The sequence below is a fragment of the Heterodontus francisci genome, chromosome 20, assembly GCF_036365525.1.
Source record: "Heterodontus francisci isolate sHetFra1 chromosome 20, sHetFra1.hap1, whole genome shotgun sequence".
Classification (NCBI taxonomy): Eukaryota; Metazoa; Chordata; class Chondrichthyes; order Heterodontiformes; family Heterodontidae; genus Heterodontus; species Heterodontus francisci.
This window is the reverse complement of record NC_090390.1, coordinates 24,757,136-24,778,313: the sequence shown is the minus strand read 5'-3', so window position 1 is coordinate 24,778,313 and position 21,178 is coordinate 24,757,136. Positions and strand designations below refer to the sequence as shown.

At 43.5% G+C, this 21,178-nt stretch overlaps 1 protein-coding gene across 6 annotated transcripts in view; it reads right to left on the bottom strand.

Moving 5' to 3' along the window:
• Nucleotides 1-21,178, bottom strand: part of rhobtb1 (Rho related BTB domain containing 1) — a 120,410-nt gene that overhangs the window by 17,932 nt on the left and 81,300 nt on the right. For all 6 annotated transcript variants that reach the window (XM_068052447.1, XM_068052446.1, XM_068052445.1 and 3 more), the window contains 2 exons: nucleotides 10,900-11,885; nucleotides 8,734-8,852 (listed from right to left, as the gene is read on the bottom strand). In XM_068052447.1, coding sequence (XP_067908548.1) covers nucleotides 8,734-8,852; nucleotides 10,900-11,885 — 1,105 coding nt within the window. The remainder of the gene's footprint in view (nucleotides 1-8,733; nucleotides 8,853-10,899; nucleotides 11,886-21,178) is intronic.

The following is a 21,178-nucleotide window of genomic DNA, read 5'->3' as shown; positions in this document are numbered from 1 at the left end:
ACTGTCTGGGGTAACCAATACTGGTTCCCCACTCTGTACCCACCTCCCTTCATCTGGTGTGCCCCAGACATCACGTGTAGGCTCCGTGAAACACTCAACACCCATGTTAACAAGCTCTTAAATGAACTCTACAAACACCTTAACTGGCCTTAATGGGGGATCTGGCCGGATCGCAATCCCACCCTCCCCCCACTATGGTGAACATAGCCAGCGTAGGAAAACTGCAAGCTGGCCAGTGCCAGTACTTTCAGGCCCCATCCATCTTCAGCCCATAGACTTTGGTCATTTTATTTATTCATTCATGCGATGTGAGCGTCACTGGCAAAGCCAGTATTTAATAAGCATCCCTAATTTCACATGAGAAAGTGGTAGTGAGCCGTCTTCTTGACTTGTAACTAGTAGAGATTTCCCCACAGTGCTGTTAGGGAGGGGGTTCCAGGATTTTGGCCCAGCGATAGGTGAAGGAACGGTGATATAGTTCCATGACGGGATTGTGTGTAACTTCGAGGGGAACTTGCAGGTTCCCATGCATCTGCTGTCCTGGCTCATCTGGTGTAGAGGTCGCAGGTTTGGAAGTTGCTGTCGAATGATCCTTGGAGAGTTGCTGCAGTGCATCTTGCAGATGATGCACACTGCTGCCACTGTGCGCCGGTGGTGAAGGGATTGAATGTTTATAGTGGTGGATGGGGTACAATCAAGTGGGCTGCTTTGTCCTAGATGGTGTCGAGATACTTGAGTGTTGTTGGAGCTGAACTCATCCAGGCAAGTGGAGAGTATTCCATCACACTCCTGACTTGTGCCTTGTAGATGACAGACGGGCTTTGGGAGTCAGGAGGTGAGTTACTTGCCACAGAATTCCCAGCCTCTGACCTGCTGTTGTAACCACAGGATTTAAATGGTTGTTCCAGTTCAGTTTGTGGTCAATGGGAAGAACCCCCAGGATGTTGATAGTGGGGGATACAGCGATGGTAATGCTGTTGAATGTCAAGGGGAGATGGTTTGATTCTCTCGCCGGAGATGGTCATTGCTTGGCACTTGGCATGAATGTTACTTGCCACATATCAGGCCAATCCTGGATGTTGTCTAGCTCTTGCTGCATGCAGGCACGAACTGCTTCAGTATCTGAGGAGTTGCGAATGGTACTGAACGCTTAGTAGTCATCTGTGAACATCTCCACTTCTGACCTTATGATGGAGGGAAGGCCATTGATGAAGCAGCTGAAGATGGTTGGGCCTAGGACACTGCCCTGAGGAATTCCTGCAGCGATGTCCTGGGGCTGTGATAATTGGCCTCCAACAACCATAACCATCTTCCTTGATGCAAGGTATGACTCCAACTACTGAAGGGTTTTCCCCTTGATGCTACACAGTTAGATGCTGCCTTAATGTCAAGTGCAGTCACTCTCACTTCACCTCTAGAATTCAGCTCTTTTGTCCATGTTTGGACCAAGGCTGTAATGAGTGGACTTAGTGGAACACAAACTGAGCATCAGTGAGCAGATTACTGCCGAATAAGTGCCACCTGATAGTACTGTCAATACCTTCCATTATTTTAAATAAATATTTTAAATCACAGCTAAAATTCTAAAGCGGGTGCATGAGCAGAGACACCTGGGGGTATGTGTGCACAAATTATTGAAGGTGGCAGGGCAGGTTGACAGCATGTTTAATAAAGCATACAGTATCCTGCGCTTTATAAACAGGGGCATACAGTACAAAAGCAAGGAAGTTATGATAAACCTATATAAAACACTAGTTTGGCCTCAATTGGAGTACTGTGTCCAGTTCTGGGCATCACACTTTAGGAAGGATGTAAAGGCATTAGACAGGGTGCAGAAAAGATTCACGAGATTGGTTCCAGGGTTGAGGAACTTCAGTTCAGATGGATTGGAGAAGCTGGGGCTGTTCTCCTTAGTGAAGAGAAAGTTGAGAGATTTGATAGAGATATTCAAAATCATGAGGGGTCTGGACAGAGTAGATAGGGAGAAGCTGTTCCCATAGATGGAAGGATCAAGAACCAGAGGACACTGATTTAAGGTGATTGGCAAAAGCAACGGTGGCATGAGGAAGAGCTTTTTTATGCAGCGAGTAGTTAGGATCCGGAATGCATTGCCTGAGAATGTGGTGGAGACAGATTCAATCATTGCTTTCAAAAGAAAATTGGATAATTATCTGAATAGAAAAGGTTTGCAGGGCTATGGGGAGGAGGCCAGTGAGCGAGACTAGGTGAGTTGAACTTGCAGAGAACCGGCACAGACACGGCGGCCAAATAGCTTCCTTCTGTGTAGTCTATGATTTTTGCTGATGACTGAGAATAGACTGATTGGGCAGTAAGTGGCCTGATTGTAACTCTTCTGCTTTTTGTGAACAGGTCATACCTGGGCAATTTTCTACATTGTCGGGTAGGTGCCAATGTTGTAGCTGTACTGTTGTAGCTTGGTTAGGGGCACAGCTAGTTCTGGAGCACAAGTCTTCAGTAGTACAGCTGGGATGTTGTCAGGGCCCATAGGCTTTGGTGTATCCAGTGCGGTTATATGGATATTTACACCTTAGTGGGCTTGGCTGATGACATGTGAGACTATATTATGGAGACAAGGTATAGGAACCTTTGGCAATGCATGTCTGTGAGACAATTGTGCATGAGGAAAAGGACAGGAGAGAGGAAATTCTTTTCTTTTCTCAAATAAAAGCCCTTAGTTATAAGTTGCTGACTCCTTTGTCTGGTTGCAAGAAAAGGGCTCTCCTGTTCCACCCCCTCTCCTTCCTGTGCCCAGTCCTCCTGATTGGAGGGCCCTCTTTAATCTTCATCATCGTCATCATCTTCAGCTTCAGGAAGTAGCAACCCTTTACACCGTGTAATATTATGCAGGATGCATCAATCCACAATGACTCTAGCTGCACTGTACTGTAGGACTACCATGGATTTATGAGACTTCAGAATGCCTATAGTCAACTCTATTGAAATTCATACCATCCCATGGGCCTCAATATGTTTATTGGAGTCTTACTAGCAATGTAAGTCTTGACTGCATGGAAAACCCTGAGGACCAATGAACTACCTTGATACACAGTTCTAAGTTATGAGGGCGGATATGGTGGATTGGTGTATGATAGAAACTTCCTGATAGCTTTCTGTGTACTGTGTAAAAAGGAATGAAACCAGATGGCCACCTGGCATTGACCTAGGCACCGGAAACGACAACAGCAAACCCAGCCCTGTCGACCCTGCAAAGTCCTCCTTACTAACATCTGGGGGCTTGTGCCAAAGTTGGGACAGCTGTCCCACAGACTAGTCAAGCAACAGCCTGACATGGTCATATTCACGGAATCATACCTTACAGACAATGTCCCAGACACTGCCATCACCATCCCCGGGTATGTCCTGTGCCACCAGCAGGACAGACCCAGCAGAGGTGGCGGCACTGTGGTATAAAGTAGGGAGGCAGTTGCCCTGGGTGTCCTCAACATCGACTCTGGACCCCATGAAGTCACATGGCACAGGTCAAACATGGACAAGGAAACCTCCTGCTGATTACCACTTCCCGCCCTCCCTCAGCTGATGAGTCAGTACTCCTCCATGTTGACCAGCACTTGGAGGAAGCACTGAGGGTGGCTAGAGCACAGAATGTACTCTGGGTGGGGGACTTCAATGTCCATCACCAAGAGTGGCTCGGTAGCACCACGACTGACCAAGCTGGCCAACTCCTAAAGGACATATCTGCTAGACTGGATCTGCGGCAGGTGGTGAGGGAACCAACAAGAGGGGAAAACATACTTGGCCTTGTCCTCACCAATCTGCCTGCCGCAGATGCATCTGTCCATGACAGTATTGATAGGAGTGACCACTGCACAGTCCTTGTGGTGACGAAGTCCTGCCTTCACATTGAGGATACCCTCCTTCATGTTGTGTGGCACTACCATCGTGCTAAATCTAGTAAAGAAAAACTGGGCATCCATGAGGCGCTGTGGGCCATCAGCAGCAGCAGAATTGTACTCAACCACAATCTGTAACCTCATGGCCCGGCATATCTTCCACTCTACCATTACCATCAAGCTAGGAGACCAACCCTGGTTCAATGAAGAGTGCAGGAGGGCATGCCAGGAGCAGCACCAGGCATACCTCAAAATGTGGTGTCAACCTGGTGAAGCGACAACAGAGGATTATCTGCGTGTCAAACTGCATAAGCAGCATGCAATATACAGAGCTAAGCAATCCCATAACCAACGAATCAGATCCAAGCTCTGCAGTCCTGCCACATCCAGCCATGAATGGTGGTGGACAATTAAACAACTAACTGGAGGAGGTGGCTCCACAAATATCCCCATCCTCAATGATGGGGGAGCCCAGTACATCAGTACGAAATGGGCGGCACAGTGGGGCAGTGGTGAGCACCGCAGCCTCACAGCTCCAGAGACCCGGGTTCAATTCTGGGTACTGCCTGTGCGGAGTTTGCAAGTTCTCCCTGTGACCGAGTGGCTTTTCGCCGGGTGCTCCGGTTTCCTCCCACCGCTAAAGACTTGCAGGTGATAGGTAAATTGGCCATTGTAAATTGCCCCTAGTGTAGGTAGGTGGTAGGGAATATGGGATTACTGTAGGGTTAGTATAAATGGGCGGTTGTTGGTCAGCACCGACTTGGTGGGCTGAAAGGCCTGTTTCAGTGCTGTATCTCTAAATAAAAATAAGGCTGAAGCATTTGCAACAATCTTCAGCCAGAAATGCCAAGTTGATGATCCATCTCGGCCTCCTCCTGAAGTCCCCAGCATCACAGATGCCAGACTTAAGCCAATTCGATTCACTCCATGTGGTATCAAGAAACGACTGAAGGCACTGGATACTGCAAAGGCCACGGGCCCTGACAACATTCCAGCAACAGTACGGAAGACCTGTGCTCCAGAACTCGCTGCACCCCTAGCCAAGCTGTTCCAGTACAACTACAACACTGGCATCTACCCTGCAATGTGGAAAATTGCCCAGTTATGTCCTGTACACAAAAAGCAGGATAAGTCCAACCCGGCCAATTACCGCCCCATCAGCCTGCTCTCAATCATCAGTAAAGTGATGGAAGGTGTCATCAACAGTGCCATCAAGCAGCACTTGCTTAGCAATAACCTGCTCAGTGACGCTCAGTTTGGGTTCCGCCAGGGCCACTCTGCTCCTGCCCTCATTACAGCCTTGGTTCAAACATGGACAAAAGAGCTGAACTCAAGTGGTGAGGTGAGAGTGACTGCCCTTGACATCAAGGCAGCATTTGACCGAGTATGGCATCAAGCAGCCCTAGCAAAACTGAGATCAATGGGAATCAGGTGAAAAACCCTCCGCTGGCTAGAGTCATACCTAGCGCAAAGGAAGATGGTTGTGGTTGTTGGAGGTCAATCATCTGAGCTCCAGGACATCACTGCAGCAGTTCCTCAGGGTAATGTCCTAGGCCCAACCATCTTCAGCTCCTTCATCAATGACCTTCCTTCAATCATAAGGTCAGAAGTGGGGATGTTCGCTGATGATTGCACAATGTTCAGCACCATTCGTGACTCCTCAGATACTGAAGCAGTCCATGTAGAAATGCAGCAAGACTTGGACAATATCCAGGCTTGGGCTGATAAGTGGCAAGTAACATTTGCACCACACAAGTGCCAGGCAATGACCATCTCCAACGAGAGAATCTAACCATCTCCCCTTGACATTCAATGGCATTACCATCGCTGAATCCCCCACTATCAACATCCTAGTGGCTACCATTGACCAGAAACTGAACTGGAGTAGCCATATAAATACCATGGCTACAAGAGCAGGTCAGAGGCTAGGAATCCTGTGGCGAGTACCTCACCTCCTGACTCCCCAAAGCCTGTCCGCCATCTAAAAAGCACAAGTCAGGAGTGTGATGGAATACTCTCCACTTGCCTGGATGGGTGCAGCTCCAACAACACTCAAGAAGCTCGACACCATCCAGGACAAAGCAGCCTGCTTGATTAGCACCCCCATCTACAAACATTCACTCCCTCCACCACCGAAGCACAGCGGCAGCAGTGTGTACCATCTGTAAGATGCACTGCAGCAAGGCTCCTTAAACAACACCTTCCAAATCCACGACCTCTACCAACTAGAAGGACAAGGGCAGCAAATGCATGGGAACACCACCACCTGCAAGTTCCCCTCCAAGTCACACACCATCCTAACTTGGAACTATATCGCCGTTCCTTCACTGTCGCTGGGTCAAAATCCTGGAACCCCCTTCCTAACAGCACTGTGGGTGTACCTATACCACATGGGCTGCAGCGGTTCAAGAAGGCAGCTCACCACAACCTTCTCAAGGGCAATCAGGGATGGGCAATAAATGCTGGCCTGGCCAACGACGCCCACATCCCATGAATGAATAAATAAAACTGTGAATATGCATGACAAGATGATTAGAATCACACACTACCTGGACACCTACTGAATGAAAGCCCTATCTTTTAATGAAATTGAAGGGGCTGTTGTATGAGGCTTTCAATGCTACACATGCTCTGTTAATTGCTCCTTGCACTTGTGTGAACCCTGCCAATCTACTGAAGTGGACTTCTCACTATATTGTGCCCAAAGTTCTCTGGACAAGGTAATAAACTGTGACGCCTGCTTGAATAGTGCAGTGACCTTCTTTATTACAAGGGTGTGCTGGTGGCTGACTAATGTGACAAAAGTCATCTGAGGCTGCCTGAATGGATTCAGTAGCAGCAAAAAACAAATCAAGACTGTGCTCACTTTTCCTACTATAGACAATGTTGTTCTCCTGGTAGAAGTGGGCTGCAGGTATTCAGCCAGCAGCTGACAATAGCTCTGGCGGAAGTGAAGCGTTCTGAAGCCCTGAAATCTATCAGGCCTTCTAGGTCTGTAAACCCTGAGGCGAAGGTACTGGTGTGTAGGAAACAAAATTCTTCTGTGATACCACACTCTAGGAACCTCCAATCCACACACTTCCATATCCTCCTCTTCAACACAAGAATGAAGGGATTCTCCATCTAGAAATCCATTCCCCCAGCTCAGGAACTTATTTTCTCAAGTATTCATTACAACTGGTCAGGAGAAGTCTTCAGAGGAATTCTACAGCAAGAATCAAACAAAAGAAATTGCTAAGTAGTTTCTGCAGGCAAGTTTTTGGGGGCAGTATTGCAGCAGTAAGACCATACTGGCCTTTTTTTTATTGGTTTTAGCACCTCAATACTTCTCAAAAAGAGATGGAAAAAAAGGGGAAAAAATCCAACCATGAGTATCGGGAAGATATTTAGCTGCAAAGGTGCCACGTAAAAGGTTATTGCACAAAGTAGGAGTTCATGGTGTAGGGGGTAACATATTAGCATGGACAGTAGATTGGCTGGCTGACAGAAAACAGAGAGCATACATAAATGGGTCCTTTTCCGAGTGGCAGGATGTGATGAGTGGAGTCCCGCAGGGGTCTGTGCTGGGGACTCAACTGTATATCAATGACTTAGATGAGGGGAGCGATGCTATGGTAGCTAAATGTGCAGATGACACAAAGATAGGTCGAAAAATATGTTGTGAAGAGGACATAAGGAGGTTGCAGACCGATATAGATAGGTTGAGTGAGTGAGTGAGCAAAAATCTGACAGATGGAGTATAATGTGGGAAAACGTGAAGTTGTTCACTTTGGCAGGAAGAATAAAAAAGCAGAGTATTACTCAAACGGAGAAAGACTGCAGAATTCCAGGGTGCAGGCAGATCTAGGTGTTCTAGTGCATGAGTCACAAAAAGTTAGTATGCAGGTAGAGCTAATAATAATAAAGCAGGTTATTGAAATGCTATCCTTTATTATGAGAGGAATTGAAAATAAAAGTAAGGATGTTATGCTTCAGTTATACAGGGCATTGATGAGACCACATCTCGAATACTGTGTGCAGTTTTGGTCTCCTTATTTAAGGAAGGATATGAATGCATTGGAGGCGGTTCAGAGGAGGTTTACTAGATTGATACCTGGAATGAGCTTGTTGTCTTACGAGGAAAGGTTGGACACACTGGGCTTGTTTGCACTGGAGTTTAGAAGAGTGAGGGGAGACTTGATTGAAGTATATAAGATCCTGAACGATCTTACAAGGTGGATGTGGAAAGGATGTTTCCTCTTGTGGGGGAGTCCGGAACTTGAGAGCACTGTTTTAAAATCAGGGGTCGTCCTTTTAGGAGCGATGAGGAGAAATTTTTCTCTGAGGGTTGTGTGACTTTGGAACACTCTGCCTCAGAAGGTGGTGGAGGCAGGGTCATTGAATATTTTTAAGGCAGAGGTAGATAGATTCTTGTTAGGCAAGGGAATCAAAGGTTATCATGGGTAGATGGGAGTGTGGAATTCGAAACACAAACAGATCAGCCATGATCTTATTGAATGGCGGAGCAGGCTCGAGGGGCCAAATGGCCTACTTCTGCTCCTAATTTGTATGTTCGTATGTAAAGACATCACAATCAAGCCAGGTTCCACCACCTGATGGCTACACATTTACACTGACAGAAGGAGCCACAATCAGAGGCACAAAAACTAATTGTAGGCATTCCCACCACTACCCTAGAGATCTGCTAACTCACAGCAGACCAAGACCTTCTCCGATCTACATTGCCCAGGTGCTCATCTTATTAGCCAGGGGAGCCATGAAACAAGTCATAGACATTACATTTTCAATTTTTTTACTTAATTTACAATACAATTCATAACTAATACCTTTTCTCTATGAATATGAAGTTTATTGCACCAACCTCTTTGTTTGAACTCTCCAGAAAAGACCCTCCAAACATTGCTGCCATCCACTCACAGCTAGAAATCAACAAAGACTTATGGCCATTAATACTCCCATCTTCTAATTTAAGCGTTACATCTGCCATTGAAAAGTAGAAAAAAATTGTTGCTAATATTGTAACTGTAAAAATCTAAATGTACAACAGCACTGTAACCACATACTAATTGCTTTCTTTTAAGCAATAGTGACAGGAGATAATTGAATTCTGCATCTGGTACATGCTATAAATATTTCAGATTGTTAGTTCTCAGACAACATGGCACCAAGAATAAAATTATTTAAACAAATTAGCCTCTTGACATTCTATCCATTATCATGACTGTTATCTGACACTATGTTTAATATGAAAAAAAATAGCATTTTACATATATGCAGGGTGTTCTCTGATAACTGAACAGTTTATTTTGTGAAAGGTCAATCGGTTGGCATATTTTCATCTGGTTTGTTCTGTTTCTGCTAATGCTTTGTTGGATCCAAATAAAGTCATACACTGCTCACATCCTCTTATCACAAGGAAGAGGCTGTGCACAAGAGACAAATATGGCAAACCAATTGCTATAAACCTCGGAGCATTTACACTATAGTTGTAGTATTGCTGCCAAGCAGTTTTCTCTGCAATGATGCTGCAGTTAAGATCCAGGGGAGAAATTATTTTGTGTAGTTTATGTCGATTCACTGGGGCAGACAGCGCCGCGGACCGCTACCTGTACGGCCCACATGGCATTCTTCAATGATATCAAAGAAAGCCATGCGAGGCATGCAGGTAGTGGCCCACGGTGCTGCCTTCCCCTGGGAAATCAATGCAAGTTCGTGCCTAGAGGCACTACGCAAACAAATTTCTCCTCCCAGGAGTTAAGGCCTGATCGTACACCAGAACAAAGCAAAACAGAGTGAGACTGGAGGAGGCAGTCTCGCTCCACTTCACTTTGGAGTCAATTTAAAATGACTGTGCAGCAACACCAAGCTTGGAGTGTGAATGTGTTGTCTGGTATCACAATTCTTATGAGAAATCAGATGGAGAACATTATCAAGATTTTTGTTCTTGCTATTCCTTGTGTAATGAACAAGAAGAAACAATAACATATTTATATAGTGTCTTTAACTTAACAAAACGTCCCAAGGCACAGTGGCGCAGTGGTTAGCACCGCAGCCTCACAGCTCCAGCAACCCAGGTTCGGTTCTGGGTACTGCCTGTGTGGATTTTGCAAGTTCTCCCTGTGTCTGCGTGGGTTTCTGCCGGGTGCTCTGGTTTCCTCCCACAGCCAAAGACTTGCAGGTTGATAGGTCAATTGGCAATTATAAATTGCCCCTAGTGTAGGTAGGTGGTAGGAGAATGGTGGGGATGTGATAGGGAATATGGGATTAACGTAGGATTACTATAAATGGGTGGTTGTTGGTCGGCACAGACTCGGTGGGCCGAAGGGCCTGTTTCAGTGCTGTATCTCTAAACTAAACTAAACTTTAGAGGATTGTTATGGAACAAAATTTGATACTGAGCCACACCAGGGGATATCAGGCCAGATGACCAAAAGCTTGGTCAAAGAGATAGGTTTTAAGGAGTGTCTTAAAAGGAGGAAAGAGAGGTAGACATGCAGAGGGAATTCCAGAACTTGGGGCCTAGGCAACCGAAGGCACAGCCTCCAATGGTGGAATGGTTAAAAATTGGAAATGCTCAAGAGGCCAAAATGAAAAATGAAAACATTAAAAAAAAAGTTTCACATTCTGTTACTGGCTAAGAGCGAAACAATGAAGTTGGCATTGAAACTCTTTAACCTTTTCAATATTAGTCACAGCTTATTGTTGTACCTCACTGCACAGAGCCCATGGTTACTTGTAAGGTTAAGAACTAGGATATCTTAATGCAAATGTCGCTGGCTAAATTTCAAATTACATTAGATTTCTTCCAAGCTGATTCTCTAAAATTAAACTGTATGGTTTCTTGTTACCTGTTTGTCTGAGATTACCAGTTTTTATTAATAGTTAACGTAGTCACGTTCAAAGCTGTTATATGCTCTTAAAAAATACTGATTTGAATTAATTGATTTTAAATTAGCAGGAATAGACTACAAATTTTAAAAATTGTTACAAGGTAGTGTGCAATGAAATTAGATGCTGTAAAACTTACCAGAAAATGTTCCCTTCGCTAAGCATTCCTTTATTCGGTTTGCTTTCCTGACATGAAATGCTTTTGTGATCTCCTGATTCATAAAGGCTTCTTTATTTTGAATATTTTCAACCATCATACGCAAGTCAAAAACTTCCAAAATCTCTGCAATTTGTGCAATTCTCATCAGATCTTTCTCGTTTTCATCCAGCTCTCCTGTGTAGAGAAATCTTAATACAGCTTCAAAAGGCCCAGGTTGGATTGAATGGTCCATCCTAACCACTGTCACAAGACCCATCCTCTTTGTTACAGGGTTCTCCAGATCTTCTTCATGAATATGAATAAAGGCCTTGCTCCATGAAGACAGTGATCTTCCTGCCTGTGTTCCCTTCACTGCTGAAGATTCATCCTCGTGCATGTTCATTTTCAAAATGCCATCACTCTTGGATGTTCTTAGAGTGTACCGCGTTGAACTGATGCCGATTTCACTGCTGTCATCATCTGTGTCGAGGCTCAAAGTTCTCATCAAATGGTCTTGGCCTAATTTCACCGGTTTCTCAATTTTCCCACCATGTGTCTGAGATTCAGCAGTTATATCCAACAAAAACAGGTCATAAAATTTTGATGATGAGGTAGCCAGGTACACCTTGTGGGCATAGATTTTAACCTCGTTCTGGAGTACAAACATAACATCAGTACATAGTGGATTGTCGAGCAAATGACTAGGTCTAAAAGCACTCACAGGATTATCTGGAACTTTCACTACTGGTGGCGGTGGTTTAGGTGGCAGGAATGGTGCCTGCAGTAAAGGCTTCTGCACCTTCTTTAAATGAGATTTCCAAAACTGAAGGTGTCGCCTAGAAATCAGTGCACCCCTGACAGCATTATCAAATACATCCTTGATGCCAAACTGATCAAACACACTTGTTTCATAATACGGGATCCCAAATTCTTTGGCTACTTCTCGGCCCTTTTCAGGAGGTAAAATGTCATTGGGTCTTATTGGTCTAGGTATAAACACAACAAAGTAAACTATTTCAAGTATAGTACATTTGCCAACATACAGACTGCACTTCAAAATAATTCAAATGCTTGAGACATTTCTGATATGATAAGGGGCTATGTAAATTGCAAGACTTTCTTTACAATGATCTAAACTTATTAATAATAGTGGATACCTACTTCATCAATGAAGCTAAATGTATCTCAAATCTATTAGAAAGCTGCTTCACAGTGTGAGAGTTACAAGGTGTCAGACAAGTTAAAGATCTTCTAAAAAATATATAGCTTTGTTTGGAAGTCATTCTGCATTGGTGGTCACTGGAAGACTGACTGTGCCATAACGGTGTGTCATTATCTAGCACTGACAAACCTCATAGATCAAATATAAACAGAAAATACCTTTAGTCAGAGCTGTGCCTGGATCAGCCAAAATCTGCTCTGAAATGTGAATAATAATAGTCCCAGTGCCATGCCCACACTAAGAAATGATTTCATCTGGTCTTGTCTCGTGCTGTATGCACTACGAAATCAGCAGAAGACTGATGCAAGAGCCCAGAAATAACTTTGTGCTTGCAAGGAAGCACAATGGAAAAAGGTATCAGATTTTTTTTTCAAAAATCTGTTTCTACCAGGAATGAAATTTGGCAGAGAATTAGGTTTCAGCTGACAGTCCATTCATGTTAAATTGGATGAAAGAGCTATTTCTTACAGTCACAGAATTTACCAATTTAGCTGATTCAATTCAATCTCAAGAATCAGTGCAATTGGGTATCAATTTAGACCAAGTCAGAATATATGTGAAAATTATATTGTCTGCAAAGCAAAATTGCACACTAATTACAACACGGAAACAGGCCATTCAGCCCAACTGTTCGTGCTGGTGTTTATCCTCCACATATCACAGCTTCACAACCCTATGCAACAAAAAGTTTCTCCTTCTCCTTGGATGGAATTAGAAAGTAGTTATGTTCTCTGGAATGCAACACTACATTTGTAATATAATGCACTATACATTTTTTATAGTAGTAAAACACAAAGTCTGGTCTCTTGTTGAATGATACAATGTTATAACAAATGATGCAGGTACTATTACATAATGGAAAGAGCATATTTTGCAAAGTATATTTGTGGATTTATGTGTTTATAACAAGTAGTATATACTTATTGATGAAATAACACGTTACATTAATATTTAAGTGAAGGGAAATCACAAGATAAAGAAGTGTAGGTGGGACAAATGATTCCAAAATCTCTTCAAAACACATTTCAGATTGTATCATAACATTGGAGACTAAAGTATAATTTGTAAGTAAACTTGGGGAAAAAAAAGAGACAAAGGACAAAGACTCATTACAAACAGAGAAAAGTGTTATGACAAGAGGTAACATGTTTGGATTAGAAACTGTGGAAGTCAAATGAAGCTGTATTGACTGCATAACCAAAAATCTTAAAACATATACGCATATCCAAAAATACATTTTTAAGTTTTAGGTTAAAAACATATTACTCTGGTCAGGCATCTCACAGGCTCACAATCCTGTGTAAAAAAAATTAATTTTCTCTGAACAGAATGAATATGTATTTATGTTCGCTGGAATACAACACTTTTGTAATATAATGCATTGTACATGTTAACACTGGTAAAGCAGTAAATCTGATCTCCATTGTTGAAGGATCTGATAATCAAAGTTGAAAAATGTGCTTTTAAGTATAAAGTAGCTTATATCACAAGTACAAAGAAATAGATAAACAGTAATACTGTGGAAATAAGACTGCCACAAATGCACATTTTATTTATTTAATTACAGATATAACACAAAAAAGAGGATTTATCAACAGAGATATCTCAGTGCAGAATCAGGCACATCAACATCTGACTTATGGAGATCTGAATTGTGACATCCTGATACAGTAAAGAGGACAAGTGGAATCTCACCAGCATAGGCCTCACATCAGCTGGTATAAAAAACTGGCAGTATAACAATATACAGTTTTCCTAGCAGCTCCTCTCAGAAGGGATGCAGATATCACAGAATCATACATCTGTCACTAAATTATCTGACCGGTCTTAAACAAGTTAATGATTGAGTTTAAGGAAATTTCTCCTAACCACTCTCCTCAGTGATTCTAAAAGGCTGATCTCAGCTTCCTCAGCCAAGTTGAGGCATCTGAGTAACCTACACTGGAAATGTGAACAAATACACACTCATGCTTCTCCTGTATCCCAAAGATCCACCACAAACATTTTTTTGGCCTTGGTTGAGCAGCTTTCAGCAATCCCTTTAAGGGACACTGGTTTGGCCCTATTCCATTCAGTGCAAGTAGGTGAGGCTTGCACTGTTTAGGCACCATAATTGTTGAGGCTCTTGCCTATTTCTGTCGGGAGCACTGGACACCTATTTCAAGGCCCCCTCCAATATTGCAGCAGAAGCAAAAATAGTGGGATGTCGATGAGGTTTTAATTTTGCAATTTTCGTCTCGCTACAGCACCATTCAATCTGAAAAATGGTGCAGTATAAAGACACAAGCCAGTCCCCATATATATTTTTATATGACTTCAGATGGATAGAGAAATTCAAATGAAAAATTGGTTTTGGTTAGCTGTAACTTTAAGGGAATTCTTTTGACTTTGTGACCAGAAAGCAGCCAAACGTGTAACTACCCAGATAACATCCAGGTTTGCTAAGGTCAGTTGTTACATGACAGCACGCAGGTTGTAAGGCAGTCAGGATATAGTAATTCCACCAAAGCTACTAAGTATCATCACCTCATTCCATGACAATATGAAAGGCACAATTCAACATGGTGGCTCCTCATCAGAGCCCTTTCCTATCCTGAGTGGTGTGAAACAGGGCTGTGTTCTCGCACCCACACTTTTTGGGATTTTCTTCTCCCTGCTGCTTTCACATGCGTTCAAATCCTCTGAAGAAGGAATTTTCCTCCACACAAGATCAGGGGGCAGGTTGTTCAACCTTGCCCGTCTAAGAGCGAAGTCCAAAGTACGGAAAGTCCTCATCAGAGAACTCCTCTTTGCTGACGATGCTGCTTTAACATCTCACACTGAAGAATGCCTGCAGAGTCTCATCGACAGGTTTGCGTCTGCCTGCAATGAATTTGGCCTAACCATCAGCCTCAAGAAAACGAACATCATGGGGCAGGATGTCAGAAATGCTCCATCCATCAATATTGGCGACCACGCTCTGGAAGTGGTTCAAGAGTTCACCTACCTAGGCTCAACTATCACCAGTAACCTGTCTCTAGATGCAGAAATCAACAAGCGCATGGGTAAGGCTTCCACTGCTATGTCCAGACTGGCCAAGAGAGTGTGGGAAAATGGCGCACTGACACGGAACACAAAAGTCCGAGTGTATCAGGCCTGTGTCCTCAGTACCTTGCTCTACGGCAGCGAGGCCTGGACAACGTATGCCAGCCAAGAGCGACGTCTCAATTCATTCCATCTTCGCTGCCTTCGGAGAATACTTGGCATCAGGTGGCAGGACTATATCTCCAACACAGAAGTCCTTGAAGCGGCCAACACCCCCAGCTTATACACACTACTGAGTCAGCGGCGCTTGAGATGGCTTGGCCATGTGAGCCGCATGGAAGATGGCAGGATCCCCAAAGACACATTGTACAGCGAGCTCGCCACTGGTATCAGACCCACCGGCCGTCCATGTCTCCGTTATAAAGACGTCTGCAAACGCGACATGAAATCGTGTGACATTGATCACAAGTCGTGGGAGTCAGTTGCCAGCATTCGCCAGAGCTGGCGGGCAGCCATAAAGACAGGGCTAAATTGTGGCGAGTCGAAGAGACTTAGTAGTTGGCAGGAAAAAAGACAGAGGCGCAAGGGGAGAGCCAACTGTGCAACAGCCCCAACAAACAAATTTCTCTGCAGCACCTGTGGAAGAGCCTGTCACTCCAGAATTGGCCTTTATAGCCACTCCAGGCGCTGCTTCACAAACCACTGACCACCTCCAGGCGCGTATCCATTGTCTCTCGAGATAAGGAGGCCCAAAAGAAAGAAAAGATATAGTAATTTGTTTTTTAAGTTGATAATTGGCTTAGTAATCTCTGGAAGGATGAAGGAGTATTTTGCTCAGAGATTCTAAATAACATTAAGAATAACTTCTATTCTGGTCAGCTGGCAAAAGCAATCAAGTCACCAGAAGGTGACCATTAATAGAAATGGTTAAACATCTTAACTGCCTGCCTGAAAGGATTCCAATTGACCTTTGAATGAGCTTGATACATTCTCAAAGAAAAAGCAGACATACATTAAGGCAGTAGCGTGGGATCCTCCAAACCCTTTGTTGCACTGCCTATTTCCTAATCAGACGATTTTCACTTCTGGCAGTGGTGGAAAATACACAGCTCCAGATAGACGGCCTGATTTTCCTAACCTTCAACTTTACCCGAGAGGGAACTCAGTGCATCCATCGAACATTTCATCCAAAGGATAGCAACTCCCAACAATATAGCACTCCTTCAGTACTGCACTAAGATTGTGTGTTCCAATCTCTGGAGCAGGACCTAAACCAACAACCTCTGATTCATAGGCAAGAACACTACCAGTGAGCCACAGCCAACATCACTGAAGGGAGGTTTCTCTACCTCTAACCTTTCCAAGGAGTCCCTTGATATTGCCCTCTACTCCTTCCAATCACCCCATGTATTCAACCCTGTCCCTTTCAGCTCCTTCGATTCAGATCGCCTCCTCTATTCTTCCAGCTCCCTCCCTCTCATGGCCTAAACCAACAACTTTCTGACCCAGAAACAAGAGTCTATCACTGAGCCAAACGTGACACTTCAAATAAGGAATGTCCCAAAGTGCTTCATAGATAAGTGTAGGAAATGTGAAAAATGGACATCAAACCAGGAAGAGAAAAATTAGAGCTGATGGAATGCTTGATTATTGAGGTTTGCAGATTTTTTAAAAATGGAGAAAGATTGAGGAAGCGAGTTCCAGGGATTAAGACAAATGTGGCTGAAGATTTTGCTGGCAATTGTGGGGAGAGAGGAGGAATGAATAACAAGCTGGATTCAGGGAAATGGAGTGTTTAGGAGGGGTAAAAGGGATGGAACAGCTTGGGGCAAGATTGGAGCAAGACCACGAAAGAATTTATAGACAAGTATCTTAACTTAATTTCTCATCCACATGCAACCCTCGCCAGCATCATCCAAAAACATCTCTCTCAATCCCTCCACAGCCCCTCATTTGTCACGCTGCTTATCTGACATCCAGTATTGGATGAGTAGAAAATTTTCTCTAATTAAATATTAGGATGATCAAAGCTATTTTCGTTGGTCAAACCACAAATTCTGTTCCCTAGCCACAGATTCTATCCCTCTCCCTGGTCACTGTCTAAGGCTGAACAAGTCTGTTCACAACACTGCTATCCCTATTTGACCCTGAGCTGAGCCTCTGACCCCATATTCCATCTGCCATGTTCTTGCCCATTCACTTAGCCTGTCCAAGTCCCCTTGAAGCTTCTTTGCATCCTCCTTACAACTTACATTCCCACCTAGTTTTGTGTCATCAGCAAATTTGAAAATAGTACATTTGGTCCCCATATCCAAATCATTTATACAGATTGTGAACAGCTGTGACCCCAGCAATGATCCTTGCAGTACCCCGCTAGTAACAGCCTGCCATCCTGAGAATGACCCGTTTATTCCTACTCTCTTCCATAGATTGTGGGAGCAGATGAGCAGTTTTCTGGACTTGCAAAGATTGTCTTGTTGAGAGTAACTACAGTTTGTCCATTTTTGAGTATGTGAATGAATGTCAACAAGAGTTCATTTGCAATCAAGTTTTACAAAGGCAACATGCAAAGCAGTCAAGCAATTTTTCAGCTCTATGACACATGCGCATCCCATTGGAGCACCACAGACTTTGTTGCTGGCACAGGAAAAAGGCTTCTAACCTTACATGTAAATCTTACAAGCTAAAACATCCAAACATGCTATGAACAGAAGCTCCTCACCTCCTGTATAATTCATTAAATATGGCACATTGGCTGGGCATTTTGTTCCCTCTGCTCTTCCAAATTTCAGGGTGCATACATTGTGTATCGGTTTATAGGAAAAGGTAGCACATAGTAGGTAGGATCAACAGTGGATGGGAGTGAAAGCTAGGACACAGCTGGCCATCCCAAATACCGCCCAATAGCTTACTACGAGTTGCCTGCCCTCCAAATTTTGGAGTCGGAGGTCAGGGGTCTCCCAAGTTTAAAGCTAGTACCTTCCTCTTCCTTCTTGCACATTCATTCACTAACATACAGGCATACCTACACTGCAGTAGCATCAACACACAATTGAGGATGCTTTCATCGTTCTATATCCTGTTCACACTGAAAAACAGAGCAGTAGGCAGAAATGTTTTTAAAAAATACAATGCGCACTTGCCACTTGATTCCAAACAGGCGGGAAGCCTTCAATGTGGGTCCCACGCTGTTTCTAGGAACCCAAACAACTTTTGTGTACCATCTGGTAGAGCAGTTGAACCAGCAGTCCTTAAAGAGACTTCTGTGGGCCACTCTGAAATGCTCTCAAAAAATATGAATGCTGCCCCTATCCCTACCGAAATCTTCCCACGCACTGCTAGGTGCTCAGTGGGCCCCCCACAATTGCCTCCTTCCCCCTCAATGGTTTACTTCCGGTACAGCTCCAACCTGATCAGTGAGCTGCCCAAAGTGGTATTAATAAACTGCTATTTGAGATATTTGCTGTTGCTTGAAATGACCCAGCAGCATAAAAGTTTACCATAACATCTTCGACCAGAGTCTTACTTGTCTTGGGACTTATTTGTAGGTTGTGATTAAGGTGCTGATGGTATAATTTAAGTGACTTGCTTCTATGAAGTGTCAGTGGTAAAGGTAGATTTCATCTAACAACTCAACTAGCTGCATCTTGGTCTGTATACATGGGAGGTTATGCAAAGATGGGTGCAGGCAGTCCATTTTAGGCATTAATGCATCTCCTTCTTATTCCTCCTCATACCCTCCTTCAAAATATCCAAGGGATATCCAACTTAAATTAGAGTTGCCAACATTCATGTTGGCATTAAGTGCAGCATGAAAGTTTCTCCAGTATGTTCTTTCCATGGGATTTCTTGGCAAATTCTTTCTCTTTCGTAGTTATATGAGGGGTACGTGCTGATCGAGTGCCAATCTCCCAAGCTTAAAGGCTGCTGCTTTTGATTAGGATTTTGCTACAGTGCTGTGGTGGGTGTTTGCTGCAGGTGTGCCATTGTCGTCATATTTGCCCTCTTCAAAAAATGGGGATGTTTTAAGCAGTTTGCAAGTCTCTCCCAAAGAGCACAATTCCCTGTCCCGCAGGCGAGTAATCCAAATTCATTGCAGTTGGACAAGATAGTTTCAGATAAATGCCCAATAGGAAAACAAGAACGAAAGAGGAAGAAAGATTTTATAGTTTAATGGGCAATGAAACAGGAGCTAAAGCTTTAAAGCTGTGGGCGGCGCAGTGGTTAGCACCGCAGCCTCACAGCTCCAGCGACCCAGTTTCAGTTTTGGGTATTGCCTGTGCGGAGTTTGCAAATTCTCCCTGTGACCACATGGGTCTCCGCCGGGTGCTCTGGTTTCCTCCCACAGCCAAAGACTTGCAGGTTGATAGGTAAATTGGCCATTGTAATTTGCCCCTAGTGTAGGTAGGTGGTAGGAGAATGGTGGGGATGTGGTAGGGAATATGGGATTAATGTAGGATTAGTATAAATGGGTGGTTGTTGGTCGGCACAGACTCGGTGGGCCGAAGGGCCTGTTTCAGTGCTGTATATCTAAACTAAACTAAACATGCAACTGATGCAAAATATGACCCACCCCACCAAAAACTGAAAAAAGGCGAAATGTAGGTCTAAAGGCAAACCTGTACATCTAAGCTATACAAAAACACGATATAAACTAATTAATGCAGGAAAATTAATTTGCAAAGGTACTAATGGCACTCATTCATCCAAACAGCTGACCTGTGCTTCTCTTCAATACCCATTTTAAATGGGCTAGTCAGGCATTTTAGAGTAGGTGCTCAATGTCTTCAGCACATTCAGCAGGAAAAGAAAATGCCACACATTAGATTCAAAATAGACCTCAGGCCTGCACCTCCAATTCTTTCTCCAGTTCGTCTCATTGGTGCTACTGGCACACACAACAGGGAAGCAGCCCTCAAATATAATGTCCAGAATATGCTTGAGCCGAGTAGGATTTATAGCTTACAGATCTCTAGAAGGTAACTCCTGGACCAAGAACACAGATTGTAGTGTTAAGTGACTGCAAAAATGTTGTGACTATTAAGAAGATGGTGATAAAATCCCTGCTGTGCTCACTGATCTTTTCAACCAAGTGGAATACAATTCCTTCTCTTCACTCAGCAGCTCCCATCCACTTGCCAATCTCCTTCACTTAATTCATTTCGATTTTAGTGTTTTTCTTTGTGCTCATCTTTCCCATGTCATTTCACCAATTGACTTTGCTATCCTCATTCAATCTTTGTCTATTTAATCCCTTTTTACTGCCTGATTGAGAGAACCTACATCATCCAAGAATTTTTTTTTAGTTTTTTTTTATAAAACTCTCTTTGCAAGTCATTAAACCCATTAACTTTCACTCTGTCATTCTCTCCCCGCCTCTTCATTTTGTTGTCTGATAAAGGTGCTTACTTGTCTTCTAGTTTCCAATTCTGCTAAAGAATCTATGCCTGAAACAGTAATCCATCTATTTTTCCTCAGATACTGTCAAATCTGTTATATTGGTAGCATATTTTGTTTTTATTTGCAAGATATTACTCATTGCAACAAAGAATGGGAGGCATGCTATTCAGTTAATGGTGTTGACCTAATTAGGGAAGAGCTTGAAAGGAATCTTGGAGTGACGGTAGACTCAACACTTGAGAGAATCTTCTGACTTTATACTCCCAACCAGGAGACTTAGCTGCCAGGAATATATGTTGGAAATTTGGGTACGCACTGGAAAATTGCACTTAGTACATGGCGTAATTTCCGATGCGCAAGCCAAGTTCCCCGCTGGCAGTACAAACATCATAAAATTACCCTTAATGGTCCACACATTGCAAAATAAGAATTATTGAAGCTAATAGGTGGCCAGGTTAAAGCAGCAAATCAGTAAAATATGAGTTTGAGGTCACCATGCTGAACATGTACATTGCTCTGGAGTCCTGCATTCAATTCTGACCACCAAGGAATAAGAGAAGCATCTATACTCTGGATGAGATATAGAGATTTGCCACAAGACTGATCCCTAGCATTAGAACACTGAGTTATAAG